The 25,265-nt window shown below is 43.5% G+C and overlaps 1 protein-coding gene across 1 annotated transcript; it reads right to left on the bottom strand.

Annotated features, from left to right (window-relative positions):
- Positions 1-9,384: 9,384 nt before the first annotated feature.
- On the bottom strand, positions 9,385-16,264 carry LOC134098393 (bifunctional protein GlmU-like). The gene is made up of 3 exons (XM_062551424.1): positions 16,024-16,264; positions 10,617-10,802; positions 9,385-10,077 (listed from the first exon to the last, which is right to left on the bottom strand). The coding sequence occupies exons 1-3, from the start codon at positions 16,024-16,026 to the stop codon at positions 9,838-9,840; spliced, it is 429 nt and encodes a 142-aa protein (XP_062407408.1). The 5' UTR covers positions 16,027-16,264; the 3' UTR covers positions 9,385-9,837.
- Positions 16,265-25,265: the final 9,001 nt, after the last annotated feature.

Here is a 25,265-nt window from a genome sequence, read left to right as displayed (position 1 = left end):
TGACCGGGTTCACCAGCTGTCCTCAAGCCTCTGATGATGTTTGTGGAGGAGCTTAAAGTCCAGGCCAAACTATGAAACCTCATGCAAGGGGGATTACATTACACACTCTCAAGTTGAGTACACATTTATAAGTGGATAGAGCCTGTTAGTGTCTATTAGCTCATGTTGTATGTGTGTCAGATTTAGGATTTGGGCTTGGACATTCTAAGCCAGTTAGAATGTTAGAATATGATTATATGTCCTTCACGTTTGTTTTGGAATGTCTGACATCCTTGGCATCAGAAATCACCATTGGACATGTCATTGACATTGTTTTTTTTTTTCTCTCTCTCTCTCTCTCTCTCTCTCTTGTCCTGTTGTTGATGGTCTGCATGGACCCGCATTGTGTTATGAAGATACACACATATAAATCTGTTATCATGGCTCTGCCATTCATGCTCCCTCAAGGTCATGCATTTTGTTCACAGTGCTCCAGTTTAGTGATGCTTCTTCTCCAGCCTCGGCCTTCTTTCAAGCGCATGTATCCAGTGTTCCCTCGAAGCAGGAATGGCCTGACTGGCCTTGAATGGCAAACCTTTTATTATACAGGAGCAGTGCTTTATATCTAGCTATCTATCTCTCTATCTCTCTATATCTATCTATCTATCTATTTATCAGTATCTATCTCTCTATCTCTCTATATCTATCTCTCTATCTATCTATCTATTTATCAGTATCTATCTATCTATCTATCTATCTATCTATCTATCTATACACATAAGCAGAATTTGAGGCTAGTTCAAGCCCAGTAAGAAGTTACAGCACGGAAAGACTGAAAAGACTTGGAGTTGGAACTGTTGATGCTATCATTTGGTCTTTTTTTCATGGACATGTGGACATGCAGGATGCATAACAGCGAGGGGATTCTGTCCCCGGGCGAGCTCAAATCGTCTGCAATCCCTCTTAATCACCAATTTTTGATGGAATCGGTTAAAGGGTTCCATGTTGCAGGTTCAGAGGTTTTCGACACACAGAGAGCAGCAATTAGGCGGGCTACCTTAAACAGCGGGGGGAGTTTGCATGCTCCGGCTGTAACATGAAAGCAGTGGCATCCGCTCCTTTGGGCCTCTGCCCGTTCAGAACTCCAGCTCCCAGGAGTCCCGGCCCCCCGCTGCGAGGAAGTGTGTTTGGCCGCGGCGGCCGAATCGGAGGCTGATTAGTGGCAGGCCTGGCTAATGAGAGAATGTTCGATCAGCAGGGGTTTTCTCATCCCGTCTCACCCACACACACTCTCTCTCTCTCTTTCCTTCTCTCTCTTTCTTTTTCTCTCTATTCCTTTCTCTCACTTTCTCTCGCTCACTCACCTCCCCCTTTCTTTCTGTGTCCAAGCTGGAGCTTTACCCCACATGAGGTCCTGCATTATGTCTGCATGGGTTTTATCTGTCATAGATGTAGAGTGATTGATCTCTTTAGCCAAGTTGTCAGAAACGAAGGGAAATGGAACGATTAATGATGAAAATACCCTTTCAGGTCTGTACATGGAGAGACCAGGCAATGCAAGAGGACCGAGTGAGGAAACTACATCAACAGCGAAGCTCAGCGTAAATGGTACGACGTAAAGCCATGGCTAGTGGCAATTAGTCTGTGCAGTAATTCAGTGGACACAGTGATCATATGGATTCCTGTAAGGCTTGAAAAAGTTGAAGCCAATTTCATTGTGCCTGTTTCAGTTTCAGCACCATAGGAGGTTCACACGTGATAGACTAATACATACAGTATTCCTTTGTCTAGTAAAGTTATTAGTGTAGCACTGTACTGATAATAATGATTGCACTAATAGTATTCTCTACCCATGTAGAAACAGCCAATATCAATGTAGTCCTGAAGAATGTATTCACTTATTCTGAATTAATAATTGTGTGTGCTGTATTGGGTCTTGACATGGCATCAGTTGAGCAATTAGAATGTATAAAAGAAAGAAAAAATATGAATCTGGCCAAACAAACAAAAACGGCAGCATAATTTGTACAATAAGTGTAGGGTATCACAAACACCTATTTTTACAGGTGCTTGATCAAAACTTAAAAAAAAAAAAGATAAAAATGAAAAGAAGGATCTGCACCTTGCCACATGCTCACAGACACTTTAATCTAACAAGCATAATAACAAACAATGACTATATATCTGAGAGGCTTCAACTCTACAGTATTTGTGCAGTCAGTCACATTACACAAACCAACACAGCTACTCCTGTATACCAGTGGGAGGCTGCTCTGCTGGTGTTATTATGACCCTAGACAAAGAATAGCCAAATCATACTGTCGTGGCTTATTATAAAGCGTTCTCCAGAACTGTTAGAGGTTGGGCTTGTCTATTTGTATTTAAGATTAAGCGCACAAAATCAAATATGTAGGTTGTATTGTAACCGCTATATTGGCCTTTTGTATAACTGAATGTATGGAAGAATAGCTGAAATTTAAAGGCATACATTCTATTACTTTTGGAAAAGGAAATCCATAAAGGTGATTTAAAATGATAATACAAATTCTACATATGCACCATCAATGAATTCAATTCCCTTATGTTTAAAAGGTAACAAGTACAACACAATTATATTGAGGGGGATCATCATGTAATGGACTGACTACTTGTATTTTTTTCCCTCTCCACCTTCTTTTATTGTGACCACAGTCAGAAGCCTTTATGAACTCCCAATTTATTCCCTAAATGACATATTTAACAGATACAATGGTGCTGAATTGAGCTCATTAATGGCTGATGGATGCGGTGGTTGTCGCTGTGGCTGGGGTGTGGAGGTGGTGGAGGTGGTGGCGGGGGGGGAGGGTGGAGGTGGCAGGAGCTGGCTGGTAATGGAGAGATTCCTCTCCTCAAAACACTCTCCAAAGCATTTAGTTTAGTGCTCCGGCTGCCGCGCTCCAGGCCGCGCGGGTCAAGTTCTATCTGCTTCATGCGCGCAACACTGTACCGGTGGACAATGGGTTTGCCACTGGTGCATCAACACATGGAAGGAATGTCTGTCTGTGAGTGTGTGTGGGTCTGTGTGTGTGTGTGTGTAGTTTTGCGTACATGTGTGTGCGTGTGTGCATGTATGCATTTGCGTTTGCATGTGTGTGTGTGTGTGTGCGCACGTGTGCGTGTGTGTGTGGGTATGTGTATGTGTATGCGTATCTCTTTGTGTATGTAGGCAATGGTCTGTATGAGGGGGCATGTGAGCATGAGAGAGCGAGAGACATCCACACGCTGGACCTTGAACTTACTGGGCGAATAAAAACAGCAATCTCATAAACATATGTCTTGTTTTGTAGTACCAGAGCAAAGCAAAGCAAAGCATCTAAACTGTTAAATGTCAAAAATGGCCATGTTTGTGCTTGGCCCCCCATTATTCATTCATTCCAAATGATGACGTGCCATTTTCTCCTGCAAATCTATATAGCCCATGCTATGGAGGTTGGTATACTTCTGCTTGAAAGTAGATAAAACAAGAAAGATGACATATAATCTCTGCACTAAATGATTTGTCTCAGCAGACAGGACTTTTTGCATTCAAAAGTATTGAATTTGTCAGTGCAGTCCCCTTTCCGTATAGGCATCACTTTTTCCTATTAAATTGGCCCATTGTTGTCAACCATAGAGACAGATTTAATTTGCCACGTCGTCACGCTTTTTGACAGGTCATTCAGCGGCCTCAAATCTGCAGCCTAGAGTAGGAAGATTAGTCGAACGCGGATATGATTATGTTCACCTATCAGTGTCGGAACAGGCAGTCAGGGCTCATTTGTGGAGCTATCCACTGTTAAAGAGCAGAAATCTTGGGGGCAGAGAGAGAGAGAGAGAGAGAGAGAGAGGGAGAAAGGGAGCGAAAGCGGGAGAAATGGAGAGAGAGGAAGGGAGGGGAGGAGGAGTGCAGAAGCTGGAGCTGTCATGGAGGTGACCTCAAAAATGCCACACTGACTCGCTCCATATCTGCACTAATGGAGTTTAAATACCAGATGAAGATACGTAGAGAGGAAGGTACGGCTTGATACAAAACTACCTGAATAGCCTCCTTCTTTAGCACTGAATTTTCTCTCTGTGTGTGTGGGTGGGTGTGTGTGTGTGTGTGTACGTTCACCTTTCTTTTATTCTTTCTTTTGTCACTTTTCCTTTCCATTTCTTCTTCCTCTCTTCTTTTCTTCCTTATCCCGCCCTCTCCCTCTCTCTCTCTCCTCTACACGCTCTCACTCCGAGATTGTGTAATTACCTGTGTGCCTGTTGTTCTTGATGCTTCCAATGAAAATAAAGAGTGTTTTTTTCCCCCCCTTTCTCTCTTCCCTTGTGCAGATCAGAGCGTTGGCCGGCGAGGTGCGATGTGCAGTGTGTCTGTCCTGCGTGTCTGCCCTCTCCCGTTTGTTACAATGCGCGCCTTTGAGCGGCTTAGCCGCATGTGTTGAACAAGCGGTCCCAGGGGGGGCCAGTTTGCGGGACGGACCACCAACGCACTCGGGTCACCAGGCTGTGCAAACAGAGCCCAAACAAAAGCACAAAGATGCCTGGAGGGAGAAAAAAACTCCCTCTTTGTGCCACCAGCTCCAGGGATTGCCATTTAGCACACATTAGAGGGGTGCTTCCTATTGGCCCCCCACCCATAAATTCATTGGTGCCTGTCTTAAAGAGCGCAGTGCCAGTGTCTGGAGATGGATGCTCTCTCTCTCTCTCTCTCTCTCTCTCTCTCTCTCTCTCTCCGTGATGTCTTCCCCTCTCCTCCTCTCTCTCTCTCTCTCCCAGGCCCTGTTGTTTGCTGCAGCAGTGCATCTGAAAGCATATGCTGTGGTAATGAGAGCACAAGGAAGCAGGTGCTTCTGCTTTGTTCCTGATGTGGAGTGTGTTGTGCTCCCATCTCCAGCGTTAGAGTGGCGAGGGAAGGCGTCGGCGTACAGTATGTGTGGCTCTCCTCTTGGGCGCTTCCAATTGAAGATTCCGTCGCAAGGTCACCTAACGGTTTCTAATGCAGTGGCTCAAGACGAATGGCGCTGTTGATGTGGGTAACGCTCCTGTGTGTTTATTTTTTAACAACTCTCGGTTACCTCCCTGGAGCATCTCCCATATCCCAGGTAGCTGCTATGGGTGAAGCTGTAAAGATATTCTTAAACTACATCATACTTTAAATGTATATATTTACTTGTGTACTACAGTCCTCATTATACAAGCATCAAACACGAACCAGTACAAAATAATTAAAAAAAATACAAAGATTATGAATACAATGGAAAAGAACAGAATAGCTATATACATTAATGTGCCAGTCAAATCAATCTAAGGACAAAGATTATCATTCCAAAATCAGTTCAGTTCAGTTGTTTAATGATCCCAAATCCCAAATGTCCTCAACCTATCATTCAAGTTTACATGTTTCATCTGCAACAACATAAACGGTGTCCTTTTTAATGAATAAAAAAACCCCCAATAAAATGGACACACTTAATAAGAAAAAGCAGCTGAAGCGAACATAGACTCGACAGTATAAATGCGGTGATATGATGAGACAGTGAATGAGTCAGGTAGGGAATGGAGGGAACATAAACAGGAAGGAGAGAGTGTGTATGGCCTCCACAGTCTGGTCTTTTGAGAGCAGCAAGAAAGCTATACACTGTAGATCATTTCAATGACCACTTAAAGCCCCTTACTTAAAGTTTCTTCTCTACTCTCAGGCTAAACTGTATCTGGAGTGTGTGTGTGTGTGTGTGAGAATGTCCATGTTTGTGAGAATGTCCATGTTTGTATAGGGATGTGTTGGTTATGTACAGTTTTTGAAGAGCTTGGTTGTGCACATTAATATATGGCTGCTATACTTGAATGCCTGTGCCATCTGGCTGTCGAGTCAGATGGTATGTCTGGTGTATTGTACTGCATAATAGCATACTATATAATCTAATCTAATATGATATAATATTATAATATAACATTATATTATATTATAGTAACATAATGGTAAATGTTTAAAGCTAACCTGGTGGTGTAATAGCTTAAACTTGTAATTTTTCCTACTGTTATTTCCCAACTAGCAGCTATGAGGTTAATACACGGGGGGCAGTTCATATTGTATTAATATGGTTTTGTTTTTAAACTTGCATAAAACACTGTCCTGTGGCTTATACACAATGTGGCTAATACACAGGAAATGACTGTGCATTTCAAGGATTCAAGGATCCTTATTGTCCTTCCAACATTCACATACAGGAGCAAAATGTACTCAGGTCCCGGTGATTAAACAATGCCCACCACAATGCCATAATAAAAAAACTTCATGAGAGTAGTACCCCAATAAATAATATGACAATAAATAATTTGTCATATAAATAATATCATTGCAGTATGCAATGGGGTTAGAGCAGCATGCTCTGATAGAATGAATATAGGTAAATAATGTAATGGCAGTTAACATTTTCACAGAGTTTCGTCAGTGATCCATATCTGGTAATCAGTGTTTTCACTTTTTGTAATGCATGTGTGAAGGTGTTTTTACAGCAAAGACACCACCATTACTATAAAATGCAAACCTTGCATTATACTTGCACACTTAGATGATTTTGATAGAGTAAGAGGCAACTGAGAGAGAAGGATGCTATTTCAGAATCATGGGCAAAATGAAATATTTAATTGAAGTGCTATTACTCTTGTCATTAACGTTACAGGTCCTTCATGGCATGGCATCCCGTTACCATGGGGCCCGCCAGTGGAGTGGGGCGGGGCTGGCCTGGGTCTTTGATTGGCCAACCATTTTAGCATTTTTACATGACAAAGAGGCAGCATGGGTCAGACGCTTAGCAGGAGGCAGAGAGCTGCCCCATTGCCCCATTGCCCCATTGCCCCAGCACCCCAGCCCAGAGAGGGGCAGAGTCAGACACAGCACCCATTATGCACGAGAGCCAGGAGTGTCCCCTCCCACACAATTAGCAAGTGCCCACCCCTCTACCACCCGTATATCTGCACTGCACAGCATGCTGTCGGTACAGCAATACCTTCAGGAGAGGAAAAGCGGTTCCATGCTCTACTGCATAATGTAACCGTCAGATCTAAAGTTCTATCTTTCCCCAATCTGTATCTAATCCTTCCAACTGCGTTAACAACCATGTACGAAGTGCCTAGTGGCACAGGAAAAACAACGTTGAGCTAATGGAGACAAACAAAATAACTAAAGACAAGTTTTAAAGGCAACATTTTTGTAGAGCATTACGATTCATTTTCATTTCAAAGTATCTGCGTTGGTGTTGAATGTTTCAATTGGAAACCCTCGGGGAATAGATTGAAGAAATGGTAAATGTGTGTGTGTGTGTGTGTGTGTGTGTGTACTGTATGTGTTGTATAATGTGCTCCATCTCTACTGTGAGGCTCTGTCAGCAACATGCCTATATGACCGCAGGGACAGCGTGCAGTTCTGTCTTTGTATTCTCCAACCAGATGAGAAAACAGCTGGCCACAAACCCCCTTCCCTCTCCCTGATGCCTCAATTAACTCTCCAGGTGCGATGGTATTTTATTGGATCTGTGTGTGTGTGTGTGTGTGTGTGTGTGTGTGTGTGTGTGTGTGTGTGTGTGTCTGTCTGTATGTGTATGAAAGTATGAGTGAGTGTGAGAGTGAGAGTAAGAGTGAGGCTCAAAAATCCAGACCAAGATATGGGAGAAAACTGTTCAGTTTTATTTCCCTTAACATATTTTGTCATCAAAGAGTAGATATACAATCTCAGTTACAGACACAGACACACACACACACACACACACACACACACACACACAAATACATAAAGTGGAAGCTCCTATGCCCAACCCTCAAGTGGTGACGATATAGTAATTAAAAGTGGTGGCAGATTTAGGAAGGAACGCCAATCTAATCATCATCCATTTCTGCACAATTCCACTCTCAGGAAGTTCCATTGGCATCATAGCAGGACGGAGAACTGTAAAAGAATAAAAACTGACAGAGAAAATTCCACCATTAATCATCACTGAGCCACATACTTCTTCAAGGTACTCGATACTGTCAGTAAGAGTTTTCTTAGCAAAGCACCTTCACATACAATGAGTCAATACAGGCATCAGGGTCACTGGCTGAGCAACAGGAGATCATACAGCTGTTATAATGGTCCATAATCTTCCGTGGTCTTCACTCACAACCAAACATCAGAACCACAAAGCACAGAAGCCTTCAGAAAGGTGGAGAAAAAAAAAACGATCTGTAGGTCTCCATCTCCCCTGCCTGTGCACAAAGAAGTCTATCTGTCCAGTCCTTCCTTTTTATTACCCTCTACTCATGGCACACAAGAAACACCCAATGACAACTCCACCCAATCGATTCTATCTAAGGGCTGCGGCATCCTTCAGGCAGGGGCAGTGTGGTTCCCAACCTGTCGGCTGTCTGAGTGTGTGTGTGTGTGTGTGTGTGTGTGTGTGTGTGTGTGAAAGAGAGCGAGAGAAAGAGAGAGAGAGAAAAAGGACAAAGCCAATTATAAAGCACACCAAAGTGAGCAACGGAAGTTCCATCAAGGCACTGTTACACCCCCCCTCCCCCCCCTCACACACACCCACACCACCATGCCGCGGCCATTTATCAGGCCTCCAGACGGAGCTGCCAGAGGCAGGCCTCCGCTCTTTCTTCAGGCCCGCTGCCCCCATCCCCAGCACAGGTCAGCCCTAATCCAGGGGGAGGTGTCCTCCCATTGTGCTGCGCTCTGCCCACGTCAAAGGGAGAGGTTTAGTTAAACATCTATTAGGAGGGGCCTACCGCCCCCCAACAACCCCCCCCCCCCCCCCCCCACCACCACCACCACCACCACAAACACACACACACACACACAACTCGCCGGCTCCTCTGATGCTGGGCTACAGTAGGGTTGGAGGAGGTCACTACAAATGGGCCCTCCCAGCTGTTCCGCAGACCCGCCAGCAGACTTCCATCATTAATCATCCTCAACAGCCCATTGGTGGCCAGAGGAAAGGAGTCCCACTGGCACTAGTGTGATGGGAGGACACGGAGATCACTCAAAAGAACAGGACGCTGGTGGCACATGACATGTGTCCTGAACAGTGTTTCCCCCGGTCCCTTGATGTCTTCACAAAAACAGTGTCTTCAGTTACATCTCTGGAATACAGCAATACAGTGCACCACAGTATAGTATGTTGTGTTAAATAAAACACAATTGTATCATTTATAGAATCCAACGGAAATCTAATATGGTATTTTAACAATATGATTTTCATTCTATTACATCCTTCACCCTATACATACTCATGAAAAAACATACTTAAAATACATTTTCAAATACTTTAAAATCACTGCTGTTAAGTGTAATGTCAATCACTCTGTAAAGATTCAGTCTATTCAGGAGAAATGAAACAAACAGACTTAAAGTAACCTTACAGGAACTATCCCTCGTAAATATATTTCAAACAACAGAAAAAAGAGAACATGCTTTAAAGTAACTGAATTCTATTGAAGTGGATCTTGCTGACTAGCTAAACATCCTCATCCATACTGACTCAAACAGATCTGAGAAATATTTTGGTCTTAGTATTTTAGCTCCTCACCACAAAGCATCTCCTTGTGTTTGAGGGACGGAGAGACTGATGGAGTATACTGTGCATAGTATTTTAACATGCACTTTTCTTAGAGATACCTATCTCCTGACAGCCTAATATGAAATGTCTGTCAAATGAAAACTCATTTTAAAGGGTTTCCAGCTGTTAAGAGATTGCTGCACACCGATAAATGTTCAATTTTATGAAGACGAATAACACAGGAATTCATCCAGTTTTTTTTATAAACACCAACAACACAAAGAAGCACAGTTTAACTGCTTTTCTCCTAGCGAGGACGAATGACCAGCTCGGGGAAGCCAGTGCGTGCATCCATCTCTCTGCTGAACTGGAGGTTGGCTGCTTCTCCAATGACCACCTCGGCCGTGGTAAACACCTCCAGGTCTCCGAGGACGTGACCGCCCACAGTCTTCCCGTCTTTGTCAGCGAGGGAGATGTGCAGGTGAGCCTCCTTGTTCAGCGTTCCCACCAAGGACACGATCTCAAAGCGCTCGTTCAGCTGAATCACCTGACATAACGCAGAAAACACAGACTCATACAGTACACACAAAACAATTACAATGACAAGGCAGACCATCATCATCAACACGGTATCATCTCAGGATGTAAAATAAGGGTTTGGGAGGCCCTTGAGATTTGGCAAAGCTGAATATATCCTGCTAAGCAGTTTATTGAAATGCTGGCAATGATATATTTGATTTTGGCCCCATACCAAATACCATCCCCCACATCTCACCATTATACCAACAATGACAGTGGAGGGCATGAAACAGTCCCGTTTATTTTTTTCTACATACCGTAATTTCCCAACTATAAGCCGTGGCTTATACTGTACAATGATATTGCAACATTTCTTCAGCTAGGAGGTTAATACACAAGGGCAGTTAATATGGTATTGATATGGTTTTGTTTCTTTTAACTTGCATAAAACACTGTCCTGCGGCTTATATACAATGCGGCTAACACACAGGAAATTACTGTAGAGTACAGTTACAGAAGCGGAAGCCTGTGGCACACGCGGCCCTGCCCAAGTAAATGGCAATTTACCTCATTGGTATTCCCTGCGGTGGCGTTTGCCAGCCGGAGCGTTGCCTTGGTGACGCTCCCCACACAGGTGACGATGAACGGCGCCCGGAGTTTCCTCTCCTCCACAAACGAGAGCAGGGAGGAGAGGAGCTCCTCGCCAGGGCCCAGCCGCAGAGCGAAGACCCGCAGGGCTGAACTGCCATCGGCCTGAGAGACGGAGGAAGAGAGGAGAGGAGAGGATGGGGGGATAGAGAGACCACAGGGAGGAGAGGAGAGAGGAAGAGAGAGAGGGAAATAGGATGGGTAATTAGAGGAGTGAGGATGAAAATGAAGTGAAAGAAGGCCGTCATGAGTTTTTTTCAGTTAATGTCAAAATGAAGAAGAAACTAGCTGAACAAGAATAAACTAAAATTACCGTGTTACCACAGCCATGACTTTTTATTATTTTTTTTAAACATACATGATTTTTCAACATACATCTGTGTGGCAAGGGATGTAACAGATATGTTATAAAGTTGAAAGGAATATAACAAAGCACTTGAAGTGTGGTGTCAGACATGTATCACGTTGTATTTCAATGAAAGACTATTTTAAACTGAGAAACAGGGTAAGTTATGTGATGATATTTGGGGAATATTTTAAAAATATGTTGGTGGGGAATAACATGAATGGATTCATTTGTTCTAATTGGGTGGTTGTTACACTTGGTAAGGTGATAACTAAATGTGTAAATGTAATTAGGAAATATAAAAAGAATTGATTTGAGTCAGCTTGGTGTCACCTGAGTTATACAATCGAACCAAATGAAATGATCTTTCAGTCCGAATGAACATTCTTACCAAATTTGAAGAACGTGCCTCAAGGAATTCTTGAGATATCGCGAGAATGGGACATACATGCGGTCATGGACTTTGACTATTCTGCCCTACAAAGCCAAAGAGCAGTATCTGCGAGTATCTAGATCAATGCCATTTTAACAGATTGATCAGAGGATTTGGCTTTTTATATTGGTGTAAAAAAAGTGAATTTCGCAAAAAATGCAGTTACTGCTCTTTGGCTTTGTAGGGCAGTATTGATCTCCAAAAGTCCAAGTAAAGTATAGTCCAAGTAAATATTACAGTTTTTCACAATTGCTAGAACACCTTTTTCAGAACTCTTTACCTTTTTCTCAAAACTGTGAACACAAAACTCATTTCTCAAACTACATTCTCGAAACCCTACAATCTTTTTGCAAAACTGAACAATCACCTCAAAACACTTTTAACTTTGCTCAAAACTAACTAATGGTCTCAAATCATTGAACACATCAGGCAAAATTACACTCCTGCAGAGCAGTGATAAGACAATACACCAAACAATGGAAGACACAGTTTTCAGGGCAGGGTTTATGGCTCCTGGAGGAATTGTATTCATTCCAATTTGAAAAATAAAATATCACAACGAAAATAAAGAATAAGGACTTATATCACTCTCTACTCATATCCTCTAGCCTATATGAAGATATAAATCAATAGTTTTGTAAGTGAACAGAAAGACAGGCCAATACTGTACTGAATATGATTTGTACTGTGATGCCACAGACTCTGATAGTACTGTAAGTATGCAATACTGTAATATTGTATTGTCCCTAAATTTAGACTTACTTGGACATACTGATAACTCAGCTCTTTCACTCTCTGAGTTGAGCTCAAAGGGTAGTAGGTGTGTAACAGTGGATGTTCAGTGATTACTGTACTGTATGATAATGGACATTTACAGTACGCTATTTCTCTTCTGTAGTCTGAATCTTTGGATTATTGACGCCACAGAGAAACCACTGATGTTGGGTTGGACCATGAAGTCCTGCTTCTCTCATTGGCATTCCATGAACCAGAACATGGTCAATGATTGTTGCCCAAATATCATCATTTACAGTATTGCAACTCTTGGGACTCTCTGTCTTTCTCTTCATCCTCTTCCTCCTACCTGCACCCTCCTCTTCCTTGTACCCCACTTCTACTGTAACACACACTTGTTGTCCCCTGCGTCTCTGTCAAATCTGAACCGACTTATATTGGTTGTCACATCATTAGACAGAAGTGTTATCAATTTTGAGTGGTAGTGTTCAAATGGAGACAACTGTGCACTAATTGTGTTCAACTTCTGCGTTGTTTGGTTATCAATATAATTAAGAAGTGCATCAGAATGCACAATGTGTTCACAGTTTTGCAAAAAGGGTTAATGAGTTTGGTAAAATGGGTGAAAGTGGGTGAAAGTAGTCTACGGTTTTGCCAAAAAAGGGAGTAATTCAACAAATGTGTTCAGGCATTTGAGAATTTGATTCAGAGAATGGGGTTTAGTGTTTGAGCAACTGTGAAAAACTGTAGTATTACATTTGAAGAATGTGCCACATGGTATTCTGAAGATATAATGATCACAATAATCAGCCTTTTGACCTCAAGATTTTTAACCCGTCTATCTTTAGTCCAAGTAAATATTCCTTCTCAATTTGAGGCACATGCCTCCACACATTCTTGGGATACTGCATTAACAAGAATGGGACATACATGTGATCAGAGTGACCTTGAACATCCAACATCCAATCAGTTCATCTGGAGTCCAAGTAAACAGTCATGCTAAATTCAAAACATGTGCCATTCTTGAGATATAGCATTCACAAGCTCATAAGACCTTCATGGTCACAGTGACCTTGACCTTTGACATTTTACCTCCAAAACATAAATTGTTCATCTTTTGAGTCCAATTGAACACCCATACCAAATTTGAAGCGCATGCCTTATGGTGTTCTTGAGATATCGTGTTCACAAGATCAGGATGAATAGATGTACCTACGGATATACATGCAGTATGGATAACTCGAATCGCTGGCAGGCAGGTATAAAAACATACAGTATGCTTGAATTCAGATGCAACAAGAAGATAAACAGAAGGCATAACACAGAAGAAGTCATCTATTGTCTGGCCCCTCTAATATTTCATGAGATTTTAAATTGAGTAAGGAATATAATCCTATCAATTTATGGCATCAGATGGCTTAGTGTATTCACTGTGTTTCTCAATAACATGAGCGAATGATAAATAGAGTTCTCAAGAGCATTTGCCAGATAATGTTAAATAAACAATTTTCAATAGCTGGATGTAATTCTATACTTAGCAAACAGGTTTCATTTGAAGAGTGTAGCTTCAACACACAAGCTTTTTAAAAGTGTTCTCAGAAGGGTATGTTTAAGGCCGAGTGTTGAGTATATGAAAGAAAGACTGTGTGTGTGCGTGTTTATGAGTGCATGTGTGTGCGTGTGAATGCAAGAGCGAGTGACCAGCGGTGGCCGTCTGCTGAAAAAAGGGGGCCTGTTTGCGTTTGTTGGGCGCCGGGTCACTGGTTCCATTCAGGGCGTCTCTCTTATCCGCTCATCTTTTTTATCAGGCTCTCATTCTCTCCCTTGTCCCTCCTCAATGGGCCCTCTCTCCCGGTCCCAACCCCCCAAACACAACTCCAGCCTTATCTGCCTCAGTTCTCCCTCCGATTCCTCTAAGCACTCCTGACACTGAAAGGGCCCGGCACAGGCCACCTGGATCGGGACGGAGACGGCAGCAGCCCGTCCGCCTTTTCAGAGCCACTCACTGGGCTGCGGGCCAGCTGCGGCATTGTCAGGGCGACCGTATACCCATCCACCCATTCAAACTCCAATTGAACGACCCCTGCCCCCCTCCCCCCCCTTCCCATCCCTACACACACACCACCCCAAACCCTTGGAGACTGTGGTAATTATAACTGGTCAGCTAGTTAGGACTGTGCTTTCCCTTTCTTTCTCTTTCTCTCTCTCTCTCTCTCTCGTTCTCTCTCTCTCTCTCTCACTCACACACACACACACTGTTTACACATTTAGGTTGCTCTTCTGTGCCCCTGGGAAGTCCGCTGGTCACTGCTGGTCAGCTGTGTTGGGCCGGCCTGGCAAGCAAATGGGCAAAGGGCGAGCTCAGAGAGGCACACTTGCGTGGACGGTGGTCCATTCATACCGCTAACAAGATCATCACGGTCAAATAGCCGCAAACACGACCAGTCAACACGGCAGGGGTGTCGGGTTCCATTTGGCACGGCTCGGCTACAATTATTTTGTCCATTCTCTGTTCTCACAAAGCTGCTCGCATGCATGCAATGGCAGCAGAGTCCAATCCACCACAACACACTTAATCCTCACATCCTGTTACCAGACACCCAACAGCAGATTCAGCAACTGCAGACACAGATCGTTCCAAACACATAAATGGCAACACTAATGACATGTCCAGTGACATGATGTGACCACTACCAGCGAGTCCTCTGCCATTACTTCAGTGGAAATGTCGATATTCGGTCTCTGTCTCTGGGACCACCTGGCTTGTAGTTCATTATAATACATGGGCTCGGCCCCCTTCTCCCCTGATTGCTTCCTCAAAGCTTCCTCCCACCCTGGAGAAGGAATAATCTACTGGCCCAGTGGGGGGAATCCTGGATTAGGGATCAATGGCCATGAAGTTAGGGGAGCAGGCTTTGGCGACATGCTGGCCAAAATGTGCGGACGAACAGTGGATGCCCTACTGAAGGAGAAATGGACACACAGCATGGGCCACCGTGCTCTCATAAAAGTTCTCATAAAGCACCGTTTCACTTTTACTTGGTTTGTTGATGTGTAATCCACTATAACATCATGCACAAAAACGCTTACTGTTTTATTGAGTCAAAACAAAGTGATTATTTCCCCTCTGACAAAGAGGACACACACATACACGCACACACAATTTCCATTCACTGTGGATAAACAAAGTGATTTTAACCTGCCTCTCGACAGCCACCACACAGGCCAACCCAGGCATGACTGCATGCTTTAAATCACATCAATTAATAATTTCCGCGTAAGTGGACTACTTGTCTTTCATCGTTTCTAGCTCAACCACCTCAAAACGCCTCTCACAGCGACAAACAAACACTTATGTTAACAGGAGATTGAAACAATGTGACATTTAGTGCGTGGCAAAACAGAAGAGAACGGTTTAAGTGTACTTCTCCACACGAAAATATAATCGCCCGTGACCATAATAAAAGGCGAAGGCAAGCCGCCCCCTGTTGTTGTTGATGATGAGGTGAAAAGTCGTGATTCTCTACAAATCCTTTGAAAAGCGTGGAACTTACTCCAAGCTTGGAAGTATATTCTTAGAAATGTCGCCTCAAAAGCCAAAACTTCTCGGCGAGCAATAAAAGCCAGTGACAAGACGCAGAGGATAACTCTATCTGAAATTATGTGCCCGTGATACTGGACACACACTTTTGCAGTAGTCTAGTTTTCAGCTCAGAATAAGCCTACAGCTCAAGAGTAGCTACCTACTATGTATTTACATTGCCCAGTGCAATGATCTATAGCCGAATCATATCTAACAAGAAGTCACCTACCATGTTTCAAACTTTGTTCCAGTGCTTCACGAAGCCACTTTTTTGCCACGTGAGAAGCACGTGGTGCCACTACGTTATTTATTTATTTCCCACATATGCAAAATCGGATAGTTTCACCCAACTTTTACTTGAAGTTTTCGCCATTAAAGAAGGTTAGATCTTCTGTCACGTTTCCGCGTTCACATTATCGACCGCAGCTCATTTCTGAACAATACAAATCGGTCTAATGCATTATGGTTTGCTGGAAGTGTGGCCCAAGTCTCCAGATTTCATCATAATTATCATGACATCAGATGGCACGATCGCAGGGCCTCAAAATCATTTGTTGGCCTCTTCCACCACCTAGTGGTAGCTTTCCTACTAAGCAAACAACACGTGGTCTACTGTTCCCACCTCTTGTGAGATTTAGATGCTCAAATAAAGTGTTTTATAGCTGCTCAGGAATGTTTGTGTTAAAATCTTATGCATATCGGCTCTGTGATAGCATACTGTAGTTTGTTTGAGGATGTAGGCTATTAGAAATGACGAGATGAAATAAATTGAGACTCGCAATGCATTCATAATTATTAGGCTATGGGTTGGATAATGTTCACATAGAATTAATGGAATAGTTGGATCAGTAGCCTACATAAATAGTTGGCCATGGCTCCAGTGTTCAAGGGAACAAAATATTCGCCATGGAAATGTTGGATGATTGTATGACTAGTTGCAGAATAGTTTAGGATATAGCCACAGAATTTGAATGCAATTATTCTTCAACATTATCTATTGATGATTAATCATGAACACATTTGAATATGTCATGGTTAATAATCAATAGGTTGTAATCAATTGCTGGATTTCTTTGTAAATGTTTTTGTTTGTGACAATTCCAGTAAGATATCTTTGCATTTCCTCACTGTCGCATATCGTCGGTAGATGGCGTCATCAGATATCTTTACAAATCGACGTTGTACATATGGCTAACGAGCGGGCATTATTAGAGCTGTTTCTTGTTCACGTTATTACCATTAACGTGTATGGCTATTAGCCAACATGGAAGATTCTCAGAACTTTTCTCAGAAATTTTAGAGCAGCTTTGTTAAGAGGAACGACATGGAGTCATAGGAGTGCTTCAATTACGTGGCATTTTCAGCAGTTGGACAGCGCCAGTTAGACTATGGAGTTTCAAATATAAAACGCGCAATCTCTCGCTCTCGCTCTCGCTCTCTATCTCTCTCTCTCTCTCTCTCTCTCTATCTGTTCCTCTGTTCATTTCTTTACAGTTGGCTATCAACGGGTCAGCTAAAAGAAATGAGTTGACAGACATGACATGACAGACAGACATGGACAATTTATTCCCTACACTGGACTATTTGAACTTTCATTGTCATTGTAACTTTCAAACTACAAATTACTTTACTGTAACTGACCCCAGGCAGATGGGTTGGGCCCTTGAGTCGTGGATCTGTCTGAGGTTTCTTCCTATATGTATCTCCAATTCTAGGGAGTTTTTCCTTGCCCCTGTTACTCATGGGCTCTCTTTGAATGTTTAACACTCTGTAAAGCGCCATGAGACATGTTCCCACCACAGATGAACAAGGTAGGCTATGTAGGCTAGGAAGATTTTAAAGACCATATGCTTACTAAAATGACTTTGTGCTTAACAGTAATATAGTTGTAGTTCAATAGCGTTCTACCTAGAAAATCCTAGAACTCAGTAACATGGGGAGTGTTCAAAAGTGTCATTTGGGAGGAAAAAGTTCAAACTCGTTCAAGATTTCAAGGTTACAGATGGCGTCGGCCCCTTCTGGTCATCTCCAAGTCACAATGGACAGTTGGACACTATGACGGTGTAACCTGACTTTCGCCAGATCCTGTAGTTTGCTGTCTGCTTCACACAAGGATCTGGGACTTCGCGATAGGAGATGTATTTCTGAAGGCGGGTCCTTGTAAAACATCCTCGCATGTGATTTGATAAACCACTTGCCTGTTATCTTGAATGACGTGCTAGGCTTCTTCAAGCTCTTGCCAAACCCGGTCGGAAGAAGAGTAAAAACATCCTTGCCACCAATAAATGTCTTCAAAACTATTCTCTGTTAATCTTTTAAAGAATGAATACTCGATAGATTCGACAAAACGGTTGAAATAGCAGAATCAATGTCAGCACAAGACTCCTCGCTGCGTGCCGCCATTGTTATTTGAATCAAACACTCGCTTCGGCGCTCCTGATTGGTTGCTCATTTTTTGATCACTGGCAGGGGTTTGGATTGCCCTCGCGTCCAGACCCTTGTGTGGAGCTCAGCGAAACGCCTCTGGTGGAGCATGGCGGAACTACAAGGGTCTGGCGAGAGTCAGGCTAATGACGGTGTGCCACAACAGTCATTGTTAAAGCACAAACTCCTTGCCATTCATCTGGATCCCAAAGGTACACATGTTATTGACCCACCACCACGCTTCTTCTTGCCTCCAGCAACATGATCGTCCGCATCAGCGGAATTGATAAGGGCAGGAAATTATAACACAGACTGCTGAGGGATACATTGCTTGCCCATAAATCAGGATGCCGTGGGAGAAGGTCACGACAATCTGGCTCTCAAGGGAACATCCCTCAGGTGTTCATTCCATGTGCTCCACGAGTATAAAAATACAAGGCTGGGACACCGTCCAGACCTAGACTGAGGCCACACTGAAGGGCTGGGAGAATAACCCAGCTGCAGCAGTAGCCTACTGGCAACCAAACACGTAGGCTATATTTCAACAGGGAGTAATCATGTTTGTATAATGCCCTTGGATGAAGGCATAATGAATTGATATTCCATTAACAAGTGCTTTTAGAACAGAACAGAAATGGTGTGCGTATGTGTGTGTGTGTGTGTGTGTGTGTGTGTGTGTGTGTGTGTGTGTGTGTGTGTGTGTGTGTGTGTGTGTGTGTGTGTGTGTGTGTGTGTGTGTGTGTGTGTGTGTGTGCGTGCGTCTGTGCATGTGTGTGTGTGTGTGTGTGTGTGTGTGTGTGAGGTGCAGGTCATGCTTGAGCAAGGGATCCCTGGCTGCATACAATTGTACTGGAGCTAGAAGTGCCCCTTTTGCCTGCGTGTGAACCTGCACAGCCAGTGACTAAAGGAGAGCAGGTGACGCCAATTCATTAGCCATTAGCACTATGCATCCAGGGGGAGCCATCTGGCCCTGCCAACAGCAACCTGCGCCACACTAATCCTTTAATGCATCTCAGAGAGATAGCTTTCCCCTCTGCTTTCCCTTATTTGTCGACTGACTTTCAGACTCTCTCTCTCTCTCTCTCTCTCTCTCTCTTCCTACCTCTGGTCTCACTCTCTTGTTCCATTATTGGTATAGGCCTAGACCAACTTTCCTTCTTTTTTTCTTTCTTTTCAGTTTTAGAATAATAAAACAAAAACAGGTGTTTCAGAAATCAAAGAGACTTAGTTTCAAATGATGTGTTTTTGTGTGTGTTTGTCTGAGAATCGGCATGAAAAAGGACCATTCAGCAAATGGTCTCTTTTTTCACTCCTCCCAGGCCAGATATACCTCTGTTCTCCCAATGCCACAAACTTTTCTTGGGGTGGAATATAAGGACGCGTGAAATGTGTGTGTTTCACCCTCCTCAGCTGGTCTAAGAACTCCGTGTCAAGAAGAGCAATAACCCATGTGGATGAGTCATCCTCACAAAGGTCTGTCTTTGCTGCCCTTTTTTCTTGGCCGTTCCTGCCTCCTTTTGAGCCTTTTGAATTCTTTGGCAGATGCTAGCTTTTTATGCTCCCCTCCTCTATCTCCCCACCTGACCTTAGTCTTTCTCCATTTGCTGCCCACGCATGTACACACACACGTACACACACACACACACACGCACGCACGCACACACACACACACACACACACACACACACGTATACACACACACACACACACACACACACTAACACACCTACCCTACCTCTTAACTGTTTCCCAGAATAAGAAAAAAAGCAGTGTAAACAAAGTGGATTGGTTTTCCAGGTGTGGGGGAGCTAAGCGTGGCAGGTATTTGCAGAGGAGAGCCGTAAAAAGCGGGCGGGCTGTTTGACTTGCCTGATTCGCTCAGACAGGCTGTGGCAGGGGCAGATGCGGCCAGCGCCTGACCAGAGGGGCAGAGCACACACACCGAGCCTGATAAGAGACGCTCTTTACTGCCCCAGGGCCACCCACACCTACCCCCCCCCCCCAACCCACCCCCAAGTCACAGCGCAAGGTAAGGCCAAAAGCACAAATGAGGATGACTGAGGCCACTCTCCGAAGCCCCTGCGGTCATTCCGCTTGTGTTCAAACACCTCATGTTATATGACAAACCCTTAATGGGCCCTAAGCGGTTACTAATATTTTTATGGGAGGGCGTTTTTTTTCTCTCTCCCTTCTGGTGATATGATGGTTTTCATATGAGACAAGAATGAAAGAGTAGGACTTTCTAATTTCTTTTTTTTTTTCAAAATGGGTGATGAAATATTCTTTAAAATGTATTCAACCCATTTAAATTCAAATTTTCTTCGCGTCCCATGTCTTATGGATGTATGAAGGATAACATAATGACAATCCAAATCTGCGCAAATCATAATTGTTTTTCCCACAATGGTCATGACATGCTTTAAGAATCCAGTCAAACCGTCAGATTATAAATAATCCTGACATATTTCAATATACATACATTTACATAATGTCCCCCTATTCTTGTCAGGACGGGGGAACTCTGTTAATTGTTGGAGACGGTGCGTTGTCATTGATCTGGGGAATATGGTGGGCTACGCCTACTAAACCTGGGATTTAGTGGAAATCCTCCCCTGAGTGGAGTGGATCTGCAGGGCTTTGGGGGACTGCATAAAGACCTGGATCTAGAGGTGGAGAGACTTGACTAAATCTCACGCAGTAGGACCATAAGCAAAATGATATTATGTTGGAGTTATCTGCAATAAGATGTATCAGGTGACAAAATTCAATCATATCTGTCAAATATATCATTGTTATGATTAAATGGAATATTCTTTGTCATTGCCACTGTCTCTTGGAATATTTTCCCTTCTCTTAATATAGTCAGTACTGAAAAAAAAGAAAAATGACTAAAGCACTCTTGCTGCTATCCCCTCCCTTTTACAAAACACAGACATTCACTGAAAAAAGCAGATGTAATAAGCAACGTGCATTTCTGTAGATTTACATTGCCGAAGTGACTTCAAAGCTCTCACTGTCAAATGCAGGTCCTTTGTGTGTCTGTGTGTGTGTGTGTGTGTGTGTGTGTGTGTGTGTGTGTGTGTGTGTGTGTGAGAGAGAGAGAGAGAGAGAGTGTGTCTGTGTATGTGTCCCCTCTTTGATGTCGTATTGGGTGGCCTGCACTGCTTTATTGAGGGCTTTCCTTTTGAGTGGATGATCAAGACTGTACCTGGCATCACAGAGATGAGCCTGATTAACGAGAGCATGCACATGAGAGTGTGTGTGTGTGTGTGTGTGAGAGAGAGAGAGAGAGAGAGGGAGAGGGAGAGAGAGAAAACAGAGAGAGAGAGATGGAGGGAGGGAGAGAGAGAGAGAGAGAGAGAGGGGCGAAGGCTCAAGAAGAAGAAAGGCAGCAGCTCCTCTCTGTTCAACAGAGCCAAGGCCAAACACTTAGCATGCAGCGCCTTGCCTCTCTGTTAAGTGAATGTGACAGACAATGGGGGAAATGAGATAAAACAGGAATTATGATGCCACACGGCACCTTTGATCAGTGATGTAAGGATGCATTAGCGGGCAGCCTGAGACTGCAACAACAACAAACAGGTCTTCTGTGAGTCACCACAGCGTCCGAATGAAGTAATGAAGAGATTTAAGTGACGGATGAGTGTAGCCGAGATGTGCCGCTTGGCATGGGCGGTGCCATCTTTGCCACCCTCCACCATGCACAACCTACACAAATCTCAGTAGCGCCAACAGTGTCTGGAAGGGTCAGGAGCATCAAAACATTTCAGGTGTCATTAATGGAGATGTTATGGCCACCATTCTGATGTCATATGTAGATACATCAACATATATTTTGGATGTTGTGAGACCAGGTCTCTATTGTCGGTTGCAATGTCAAGTGTTTGGAAATATTTGCCATTAAAGGCATCCAATGTAGTTTTGACTATTTTTGGCTAGAGTCGTGAAATATTTATATTTCACCTTGTCTTTATTAATACTTCTCATGGCTTGAGTCCTTCTCCCTTTACACACTGCATGTGCTTTTGTTTTGGAGCCGAACGACTAGCAACAGGCTAAGACCAAAGAGCTAGATCTACTAACCAGGTAATGTTTCACTTCACGATTCTCACAAGATGTATCCGGGTCAACGAGACCTGAAGTTGCAAGGCTGGTTTTCCGTTGCAGGTCACCAACCAGCTATGCTCTATGCTATGCTAGGTGAATGATCCCCACTCAATTGAACAATCAAAACTCAATGTATAATCCAAATTAAAACATATTTTTGTTCCACGTTGAAATTCATAGCTATTTATTACCTCTGACCTCTGAACTTGCGTAAGCAACCTTCAGGTCGGGCTTGGCTAGACATTGGTAATTCATCCCCGGTCCCGATTGTTGAATGAAACTATGTCTTGTGCGTGTATGAGGGGTAGGAGTTCGGGTAGGGGGCCCTGGCTTGTCTTAGACACAGGCAAGGGATCCTTCAAGGAAAAAAGGTTCCCTGCTCTATGCTATGCTAGGTGAATGATTCCCCCGTTACAAATTTGTTTCAGCCTGGTTAGCCATGTAGAACTTTTCAATTGAGAGTGGTTCTGAAAAAGGTTCATTGACTTTTGACTTCAATCGTTTCAGAAGTGCAGCAATCTTGTAAACAAAGGTTTTAAATGCAGTTTCTCACTCTATGCCAAAGAAATACACGCTCGTGCCAGATTAGCGGTTTTAGGGACTTTGGAAATGGGCCTCAGTGGTCTCTTGGCCAGATGGACCTGCAGAGCAAACCCCTGCTGAAGGTTCGAATAAGTGGGCTGGTTGAAGGTGCCAGAGGCAGAGCAACTTCTTGAGGAGTGCAATAAGGGAACGCATTTGGACGGATGAAAGCCGACGCCTCTCCCTTAATCCATAGTCTTATGTCTTAGTAGTGCAATGCTCCATAGACTGAGATCTGTAGCAAGCTGTGTGCTAAATAAGGATTAGCAGTATTCCTGTCACTTTTTACGACTCAATCAAGTAGATAGTTGGGTTCACGGAAAGATGTGTGTGCTTTATTCTATACCAATACTACACCTCTATCACTACTAGATGTACCGCATGACGGTACAAAAAGTATTAGTCTGGCTATCACCATATTAAGCTCAATGTTTAAGATTGAGCATAACTATGGGGAGGCTGCGCTTTGGTGCTACTGCACAAGAGGCGTGATCAATGGTGGGCATCGTTCAAATGACTCCTCACGCTTTCTTCAACCAACCAATGATCCAGTGTGTCTTTTGGATGAGCTAGTTTCTGATTGTAGCCAAAGGTTCTGGCAGGGAACAGAGGAGATTGACGTGCAGGTTTCCAGCCTGAGCTGCCGGGCAAAATCCAAATTCGCAGGGTACAGTAGGTTCACCCAGCCTACAAAAATATGAGTGAGACATGAAAAATGTCCTTGAGACACAAAAATGTAATAGCCTTGGGCACAGTAGTTCTCAAGTTATTTCAAAATCTTAAATAACTCCACTTTTCCAAAAGCTGTTCCTTATCAGTGGACTACATGCCCACCAAAGTTTCATGAGCCCCGGTGTTCTAGTGTCCAAAAATCAACCGAAAATTGCAGAAGGAAAAAAAAAAGAGAGAGAGCTATTTTCTGAGTACAGTGAAGAGGTCTGAAGTGTGTTTTTTCTCCAGGTGTTCCAGTTTTCATGTGATTTCCTCTCCTTGCAGTCACACCTTTGGGTGGACAGTGAAAAGAATAGACGCTGAGGCATTTCCACTGAAGAAGAAGCCTTTTTTGGTGTCCTTTTCTTGCCCTTGTTCCATGTCGTTTGGTATTGTGTTCATCCTCCGTTTGATGCACCAAATCCAATAATAGGAATTCTTTCACACGTGAATGACAAGTGTCGTTGAGAGCCTCCATGGTTTGCTCTATTGCTCAGCATGTCATAAGAGTTGCATTATTCATGTTCCTCCCTCACTGATCAGGCACCAAAAAGTCATTCTACCCTCAAACTTTTTGGTTTGTGGGGGAGGTATAAGTGTTTGAATTGGGGAAATACTGATGAGTAGGAGAACACATTTTATACTTTGCTTTCAACTTTGTCTTGCTCCACCCACCTTTTGCTTTATGTTTTCCTTAATCTTCTCTTTCTCTCTCTCTTTCTTGTTTCTCTCTCTGTCTCCATCCCCCTCATTGCCAGTCTATATCTGACCTCCTCCTCCCCTTCCTTGAGGCTTTCCTTCTTAGTCGATGGGGTGTGCAGTATTGGCATGCCGCTTTTACGTTGCGAGTGTGTATAGAGTGTCTGGCTTTAATCTCGGCTGGCTGTGTACTGCGCCGAGAGGCACCTGAGTGCTCTGATGTCGGCGAGCCTCCACTCTCAGCCCACCCCGCCAGGCAGATGGCCATCTAGCTCTAACCCCGCCCTCACCCCAACACCTGCACGGCAGGGGGCGTCTGTCCGCCTGTCCGTCTGTCTGTCTGTTGGTCAGTATGTCTGTGTCTGTCACTTGGTCTATTGATTCGCCTTTTTTATGATGGTCTGTTTGTTGGCCTGACTGTGTATTCAGAGAGTATTCCTCTGGCCCTGACTGAAATCTCCTGCCATATTTTCTTCCCAAGTTGTTATTGAAATTCTTTACAAGGTCTCTTTCCCCTTTCAAAAGAAATGGTGAAAAGTATTCCATAATCCACCCTCAAACATTGTGTTGTGTCAGGGGTAACTATGAGAAGCTGTAGAGTTTTGTGTCAAAAATTGGTCTTTTCAGATTGACAAGAAAAAGGTGAGCATCGCAACTCTTTGCAATCACAACAGATGCTGGCATTTTATTCTCTCTAGAAGGTCATCCTCTGGACTTGTGAATGTGTGCTTGAGAAGGACAGAGAGAAAAATGAAAGAGGATGAAGAGGTAGGCAAAAGAGAGGGGGAGTGATAGAAAAAAAGAGGTGAAAGAGGGGAAAAAGAGAAGAAAGGGACAGATCTTTTTTTTTTAAAAAAAAAAGGCCCTCAAAAAGAGCAGCAATCATTTGGGCTGGGAGATGTTGTTTTCTGTCCGTGACATTTACCCACGATGCATTTTTCACCTCTG

The sequence above is a fragment of the Sardina pilchardus genome, chromosome 12 (assembly GCF_963854185.1).
Source record: "Sardina pilchardus chromosome 12, fSarPil1.1, whole genome shotgun sequence".
Classification (NCBI taxonomy): domain Eukaryota; kingdom Metazoa; phylum Chordata; class Actinopteri; order Clupeiformes; family Clupeidae; genus Sardina; species Sardina pilchardus.
Note: the sequence above shows the minus strand (reverse complement) of the source record. Positions and strands in the feature narration are given on the sequence as shown.